At 56.8% G+C, this 7,942-nt stretch overlaps 2 protein-coding genes across 2 annotated transcripts; one reads left to right on the top strand and one right to left on the bottom strand.

Annotated features, from left to right (window-relative positions):
- Positions 1–50: 50 nt before the first annotated feature.
- Positions 51–4,416, top strand: AMT (aminomethyltransferase). Its single transcript, XM_010851860.1, has 9 exons — positions 51–175; positions 279–446; positions 976–1,056; positions 1,365–1,496; positions 1,888–1,966; positions 2,250–2,395; positions 2,482–2,662; positions 3,276–3,431; positions 3,533–4,416. Exons 1-9 carry the CDS (start codon positions 86–88, stop codon positions 3,709–3,711), a joined length of 1,212 nt encoding a protein of 403 aa, XP_010850162.1. The 5' UTR covers positions 51–85; the 3' UTR covers positions 3,712–4,416.
- Positions 4,417–4,710: 294 nt separating this feature from the next.
- TCTA (T-cell leukemia translocation altered) lies at positions 4,711–7,790 on the bottom strand. Its single transcript, XM_010851862.1, has 3 exons — positions 7,370–7,790; positions 6,972–7,026; positions 4,711–5,994 (listed from the first exon to the last, which is right to left on the bottom strand). The coding sequence occupies exons 1-3, from the start codon at positions 7,590–7,592 to the stop codon at positions 5,952–5,954; spliced, it is 321 nt and encodes a 106-aa protein (XP_010850164.1). The 5' UTR covers positions 7,593–7,790; the 3' UTR covers positions 4,711–5,951.
- Positions 7,791–7,942: the final 152 nt, after the last annotated feature.

A 7,942-nucleotide genomic window follows, 5' to 3' on the forward strand; every position in this document is an offset into this window, starting at 1 on the left:
TTTAAGCAGGGCCCGGACTACATCTCCCAGCGTGCCTGGCAGAGTGGTGGCCTCTGTGCGTCGGCTGTACCAGTTGTAGGCAAACATGCAGCAGGCTAGGAGCATGGTATCCCGTCTGAGCTCGCGTCTGCAAGCTCTGGCCTCGGCCCCATGCCGTTCGCTCAGTTGTGCGCAGGTGGGCCGGAGGCTGCTGGGTTGTGTTGCCAATCTTGGAGGGTGGGGGAGGGGAGAGGGCTGGGGTCTGGGGCCTTGGTGGCACTGAGCCTGGCCGCCCGCAGGACGTGCTCCACAGGACACCGCTCTATGACTTCCACCTGGCCCATGGCGGGAAGATGGTGGCGTTCGCGGGCTGGAGCCTGCCCGTGCAGTACCGGGATAGCCACGTGAATTCACACCTGCATACACGGCAGCACTGCTCGCTCTTTGACGTGTCCCACATGCTGCAGGTGAGCTGGGGGAGGGCGCCGACTGCCAAGCCTAGCGTCCTTGCCATCCACAGCTGTGCAACCCCTGGCCTTTGCTGGGAGCTGGATACCCAGGGCAGCCCTCTCAGAAGAGTTCGAGGTCTCGACGGTGTAATAATGGACTACGGCCAGACCAGTTTAGAGGGTCTCCTGCTCATCTCCCCATTTCATCTTTCCAGCCTGCTCCCACTTAGGGGTACCTCAACGTCCCGGGGGTTGCTGGGGCTACCACTCATTGTCATCCACCATTCTGGATGTTGGTTTGGAAGAAGGGGTATTTTAGGAGGGTGCCAGGCCCTTTCAAGTTCCCTAACTTCTCTCAGCGCATCTCTTGAATTGGCGGATGTGGGGGAGTTAAAGGGGGGCTTCTGCCTCTTGCAGAACAAAAAGACTAGTCAGGCACTTTGGCTGAGTTGGACCCGGGCCCTCGGGGGAGGGAAGATGCTTCCTTGTCCATTGCCTTCCAGACTAGCTACTGCAGTGACCTGACGCTTTTTGATCTCTTTCCCAGACCAAGATATTTGGCTGTGACCGGGTGAAGCTGATGGAGAGTCTAGTGGTTGGAGATATTGCAGAGCTGAAGCCAAACCAGGTGGGGCCCCTCTTTTATTTCTGCTCAGTGAGCATCCTTAGATATGAGCCAGCAAACCCATCTGAGTCCTGGCTTCAGGCCTGGGGGCACAGAGCTGGAGCAGACATAGTTTCTCAGGACCTGTATTCCTGGGGGATGGAGTACCTATGGGGCCTGGGCTGACCCAGCTTGCTCCCTGCACCACCATTTCAGCCCTGCACATGAGGCTTTATGAGTGTCTGGTGGCGGGGTGGGGCAGGGGTGGTCTGCCTCACACTTCGCCTTGGCCTCTTGGAGCTGGAGGCAATGATGCTCCACTTTGATGTTAGGGAACACTGTCGCTGTTTACCAACGAGGCTGGAGGCATCTTAGATGACTTGATTGTGACCAGCGCCTCCGAGGGACACCTGTATGTGGTGTCCAATGCTGGTTGCAGGGAGAAGGACCTGACCCTCATGCAGGTAAGCCCCTCTTGTTGTGTTCTAGGTACCCTGTCCTCCTAATTCACAGAGTTGCATCCTTGTCCAGGACAGACCTGGAATGGATAAGGGGTTCAGACAGTGACTGTGTGAAAGAAAGCAGGCCAGTGGGCACTCCAGTGTTGAAGAAGTGGGGGGCAAGTAGGGAGGTGAAGCTGATCCTGGCCCCTAAGTGAGCATCCTCTGGTGAAGATGGAGGGCTGGAACCTGGTGTTAGAGCTTGCAAACCAGGGCTAGAGTCATCCCTACCATTTAGCAGTTATATGACCTTGGAAGACGAGAGCCCACTGTGCTGAGCTCTGTGGCACCTGGCCCACAGCAGGTGCTCAGGGAAAGGGATCCCGGAGCTAATGGGATATTTCTTTCCTTTCAGGACAAGGTTAGGGAGCTTCAGAACAAGGGCAGTGATGTGGCCCTGGAGGTGATGGATAATGCTCTGCTAGCCCTGCAAGGTAAGTGGGCCAGGCTGGGCTTGCAGTTGACTTCTGCCTTCCAGGTTTCCTCTACGGCTTGGCATGAAGGCCATGCTGGGGGAAGGTGAGGGTGTTGGAACCTAATTCTGTGTTTGGTATCATGCCCTCCTTATACCTGCCATGAGGCTCTGTGGGCAGGAACATCTCCTTCCATCTACAGGGTGGGGCTTGCTCGGGGCTTGTTCTTATCCCGGAGGGCTGTGATCCAGCTCCCTGGGGGCACTGGGACCCGGACACTTGGTTACTGGCTCCCTGGACCCAGGTCCCACTGCAGCCCAGGTGCTACAGGCTGGCGTGGCTGATGATCTGCGGAAACTGCCCTTCATGACCAGCGCTGTGATGGAGGTGTTTGGCGTGTCTGGCTGCCGTGTGACCCGCTGTGGCTACACAGGAGAGGACGGTGTGGAGGTTTGTCAAGAAGCGGGCATGGGGTGGTGCCGGGCACTGGACTCTGGGGCCAGCTGCCCACCTGCTCTGTCTGGTGTCCCTTGCAGATCTCAGTGCCGGCAGCGGAAGCCGTCCACCTGGCAGCAGCTCTGTTGAAAAACCCTGAGGTGAAGCTGGCAGGACTGGCAGCCCGGGACAGCCTGCGCCTGGAGGCAGGCCTCTGCTTGTATGGGAACGACATTGATGAGCACACCACACCGGTGGAAGGCAGCCTGAGCTGGACACTCGGTGAGCTGGGCTAGCACTCAGGGAGGGGATCCTGAAGGCTGGAGGGACCCTCACTGAGACCAGCCCAGGACTGCTTCCAAGGCTGTGTAGCCTAGAGCAAGGGACACAGCCTCCCTGAGCCTTCATTCTCTGAAGGTGCCACAGTGGCTTTGCCCAGTAGAGGCTGAGGACTCTCAACAGAAGTGAGGTGGGCAGGTGAGCCTTCAAGACCAGGGGCAGGAGGTGGGTGACTAACTGCACTGCAGGGGAAGGAAAGGAATCAGGTGCAGGGGGGGCCTGAATGAAGGGGCCTTGATGCTGGATGGATGTTGTACAGGCGGGCATGCTCAGTTGTGTCCGACTCTTTGCGACCCTAAGGACTGTAGCCTGCCAGGCTCCTCTGTCCATGGAATTTTACAGGCAAGAATACTGGAGTGGGTTGCCATTTCCTATTCCAGGGCATCTTCCCAACCCTGGGATCAAACCCGCGTCTCCTGCACTGGCAGGTGGTTTCTTTACCACTGTGCCACCTGGGAAGCCCTGGAGGGATGTTACTTGGGGTCCTTGTTGCTGGGACCTTCTGTGGTCAGAGGTCTGATGGACGATGGTTTAAATCTATTGTGTTACGCTCCAGGGAAGCGCCGCCGAGCTGCTATGGACTTCCCAGGAGCCTCGGTCATTGTTCCCCAGCTGAAGAGCAAGGCACAGCGGAGGCGTGTGGGGTTAATGTGTGACGGGGCTCCCGTACGGGCACAGAGTCCCATCCTGAGTCCAGAGGGTACTGTGATCGGTAGGTGGACCAGGGAGGCTGGAGAGCCTTGTCCCTCCCCTAGGAGGGCGGGGGCCCTGGGCTGGCAGGGGGGTATTGACACACGGCCTCTGTCCGGACAGGTGCTGTGACCAGTGGCTGCCCCTCACCCTGCCTGAAAAAGAATGTGGCAATGGGTTATGTGCCCTATGAATACAGTCGGCCAGGCACCCCACTGCTGGTAGAGGTGCGGCGGAAGCAGCAGCCAGCCGTGGTCAGCAAGATGCCCTTTGTGTCCACAAACTACTACATCCTTAAGTGAGGATGAGTGGGGGACGGGGCCTTTCCCTCCAGGAGCCTCACACTGAAGGGCATTCTACCAGGGGTTAGTCAGGAAGCTAAGGCAGAAACACACCCAAGGTGGGTGGCTAGGTGGATGCTGGTTCTTGTCTGGGTGAGCGGGGACACACCACCCGTTGCTGCCTCATCCCGTTTCCACTGTATCTTCAAGAGCGCATTTCTGAATGATGGACCAGCCCACGTGCCATTGACCCCTCTCTTGCCTGCTGGAGAAGATTGATTCTGGTATCTCATCCTTCCAAAAGGCTCACTTCAAGGGGAGAGAAAGCCTGCCCAACCTACCTCACCACGGTTTCTCACACTGCAGTGCCAGCTACCTCCTCTAGTTCACTGGCCATGAAGGCAAGCCATTGGCTTTCTCCGGGCAGGGGTGTGATTCCCGACTTATAGAGGGTTGGCCCAGGAGGGCTGCAGGGCCCATGTGTAAACTTGGGGATGGCTGAGGTGGGCATGGATCCACTCTTTCACATTCTCCAGTTGGCCCAGTCTGCTGCCCAGTAGTCAGCCACGCCAGGCTAGGCTCACCAGCTGTTCTGAGTCCCAGGGCTGCTGTGGACAGGCTGGGCCTCCTCCCCGGCTTGCCTTATCCTGAGCTGACCTTCACCCCTGGGACTTATTATTGGACTCCACAGACTACTAAAAAATAAATAAATAAGTGAGCTTCCTTCTTGTTCTCCAGAGTCTCTAGCTTCATTGTTCTCTGTCCATAGACTTCCTGGGGGTGCCAGTCTAATGCTGGCCTGCCTGGCCGAGGCTCAGAGTGGGTTCCCCTTGAGACAAGCAGCTCTATAAGAACTAAAGGGGTGCCCCTATAGGACACCATCACTGCTGGTAGGAAGCTGGTATGCCCTCTCCACCTCTGCAAGTCTGGGTGCTCAGGGGCAGCGGCCCCCAGGGTGTTCCCTCCCCAGTTTCTGCTGTGCATGCGCACTCCGTCCTGTCTGAATAACCACACACTTGATGCACTTCCAGGTTTAATAAGCCACATCCTCAGTTGAGCCTGGGGTGAAACGTGAGACCGACTGTGAGTGTGGTGTTTGTTGTCAGTAGGCGGGCCTGGGGCTGCAGAACCATCATCCCACCACCAGTCCTCATGCACGAGCTCAGCACAGCCCTACTCCAGTGCACACTCCAAAGATGGCCTAGGCTGCCAGATGGCAATGTGACATTTACCAGAGAGGAAGCAGGCAGTGGGACACTGAGATAGCTGCTAGTCCAGCAGAAGCAGGCAGACGTACGACCATCCGGGAGGGAGGCTGGTCCAGGCCCACACTGCTCATCTGGAGCTCGTGTGGCCCACTGTGGAAGTTGCAGGGCTGCTTAGCATACGGGCAGGATGAAGCTCCTCTGGTCCCGGGTAAAGATGGGAAGTGGGGAGGCTGCAGGGCACAATGGGGTTGCTCTGCACTAGCTGCTTAGTTTGTCCCTGTGACTGGCAGGGCACAGATGCATAACCCCATGGGCACTTGGGCAGTGGGGGTGGGAAGTCACCCCTGAGACTCACCCTCTTTCAGGTACCCAGCTTCCTTCCGGGAGGGATTAGGTGGATGAGTATGATGCTTGGGAAAAGAACTTACACAGCCCGACTCCCACCTGGAGAGGTCAAAGGAGGTGGGTGTTTGGTGCCTCCATGTCTGGAGGGTGCCAGCTGCCCCCTGTCTTATACTAAATGGACAGCTAAGTAGCCACAGAATATAAGGCTGTGTCCAGGCCAGGATTCCCTGGCTCCCTGCCAGCAAAGCAAAAGCAAAGAAATACAGCAACCTCAAGGTTCAGGGGAAAACAGACCTGCCTGAAAAACCTCAGAGGTGATCAACCTCAGGATTCCTCTCAGGGACAAATCTCTACAGGATCACATCCCGGGGGATGGGAGGAAGAACAGGAAGAAGCCAAGACAGAAAATGGACTGTTGGCCTCCCCAACCGCAGAAGCTTCTGAGCTGACCCCTGAAAGGAGGAGGAGGTCTTCTCTCCTTAAGGCACCCAGATCAGGGTAGAGGCAAATTCTTTACTGGCCCAATGCCTGGGGCTGCTGAAGGCAAGGCCAAGGGCAGTGGAGGCCCAGCCCTGCAAACACTGGGGTACACCCTGCCCCCAAACCCATCCCTTCTGCCATCGTCCCTGGGGTCTGGGCAGCAACAGGACTCAGTGTGGGAGCCAGGAGACCCGGTGATACCCGTGGAGACCCCTCTGCTGGCTTCCCTTATTCTCTGTGGGTTTTGAGAGGTTCATTTGCTGCTGTTTCCCTGAAAATGACAGAAGAGAAGAGGAGTTATTCCATGGACAGTACAACAGTCTACTTATGGGGGCTGAGCTGGGCTCAGTACGGCCACACTATAACCTAGATCTCTCTGCTGAACTTCCACAGCCCTCACTGTGGTGGGAAGGAGTCCCACCTTTCACCTGCAGGCTTATTCTTCCTCCTGCTTCTCCACTTTGTGCATGGTGCTCCCATCCTTCACGAGTTGCCAGGGACAGAAACCTGTGCATTGGCAGGCCTCCTAACTGGCCTTGTGCCCTCTCTATTGGATAGGGTGTTTCAAGTCCCTCCACGCCTTCATGTTTGACCTCAGACGTCACAGCCTTGTCTATCCTTCCAATATGTCACCCTTGTTCTTGCCTCCGGGCGTTGTTCTGTCCATTCTCTTTGCTTGGTACACCGCCTTGCCTTTGCTCTCTGTTTAGGTGTCTGACTTGGAAGACACCTGCTCTGACAGCCCTCACCTCTGCACTGCTGCCCGCCCTTCCTTTAAATCTCTAGCTCCCCCTCTGAGCAGGGCCTGGGTTGTTCTTCTCTGGACCCAGTGGGGACCCTGCCATGCGGTAGGAGCTCAGAGATCACCTGAATGAATGCTCTAACTAGTGACTTCATGTTTTACACATGAGGAGCTGATCCTGAGGAGGCCAGTCGGGGCACTAAGGACAGAGGGTCCTGCCTTTCCAACTGAGGGGCTTACAGTGGAGTGGAATCCTACAGACTTGCCACTTCATCTCTGAAATTGTGACAATAATACCATCTGCCCCACAGGTTACTGAACAGGTTATGGATGGCTATAAAGACATCAGTGTCATGAAGCCTGAGGTCTATTGCAGGCCCTGGAATGTGCTGCGAATGCCACTAAGCTGGTGGACTACCTTGAGAACTCCCTTTCCCTGTCCTCAGCTCAGGAGTGGCTTCTGCCTACTAAGCGCATGGAGTAGAAATCAGAATAGATTTACTCACCAGGAAGGGAAATGCGTGGAGCCATCAGGTGTGGATCCGTTCTGGCCGCCCAGACCTGGGGGCAGGAACACATCCAGAAATGCAACAGGCTGGGGGTGGGTATCCGAGCAGTTATCAGCCCGGGTCAGAGGTACTGTTTGCTGGACAGAGTAGTGGAAGCCCTAAGGGACTAGTGGTACTGTCTGATGGGGGGTTCAAAGGAATTTATACGTTATGGGTGGACTGGTGGGGTTTTCGGTGTGAAATGAATGTTGACATGGGTCAGGGGTACAGCATTAAGTTGTGATGAGGTTCTCAAGGGATCAGTGGTAATCTGGGGGGGATTCGGGAGAGCCCAAAGGTACACTCTATGGCGGAGGGGGTGTGGCCGGCCCACGGAAGCTGGTGGGGAGTCTCACCTGGGCGGTGATACAGCCCGGTCACCGTACTCCCGTAGAACCCCCACGCCAGCTGGATGCTCAGGAGACTTAACACCAACCAAAACAGCAGCAGCTTGAAGAGAGTCACGCGCATGTCTTGCGCCTCCCACTCCCGAAGGAACTCGCTGCCGAGGGCGCCCACCGCGCCCAGCACCGTGGCCGGTAGAGCCTGCAAGGACTGCCCAGACCAAGGTTCCGCCATGACTGGCCGGCGCCTCACCCGGGGGACTGTCACTGTTGTCCCCACTGCGCAAGCGTCTGGTCTTCCGGGCCCAGGTCCTCTAGTGCGCACGCGTAAACCTAAGCAAGGCGCGTCTACCTCGCTTGCGCGAAGAGTTGGCAGTTTGGGGCGGAGTATCAAAACCGCGCACGCGCACCTAGCCCCACCCTACTAACTTAAAGGATGAGTGACTAGAGGGGTATAAAATAGCAACCAGGTCTTTTATAGCCCCGGAGTTCCCGTGATGCCCCACGCGGCTGCAATGATTGGTTAAGCGCCTTGCCTTTAGGGTGTGGACGCGCTCCTGAGCAATCGTGGCTGAGCAGGGAGTG

Source organism: Bison bison, unplaced genomic scaffold (assembly GCF_000754665.1).
Source record: "Bison bison bison isolate TAMUID 2011002044 unplaced genomic scaffold, Bison_UMD1.0 scf7180017864304, whole genome shotgun sequence".
Classification (NCBI taxonomy): domain Eukaryota; kingdom Metazoa; phylum Chordata; class Mammalia; order Artiodactyla; family Bovidae; genus Bison; species Bison bison.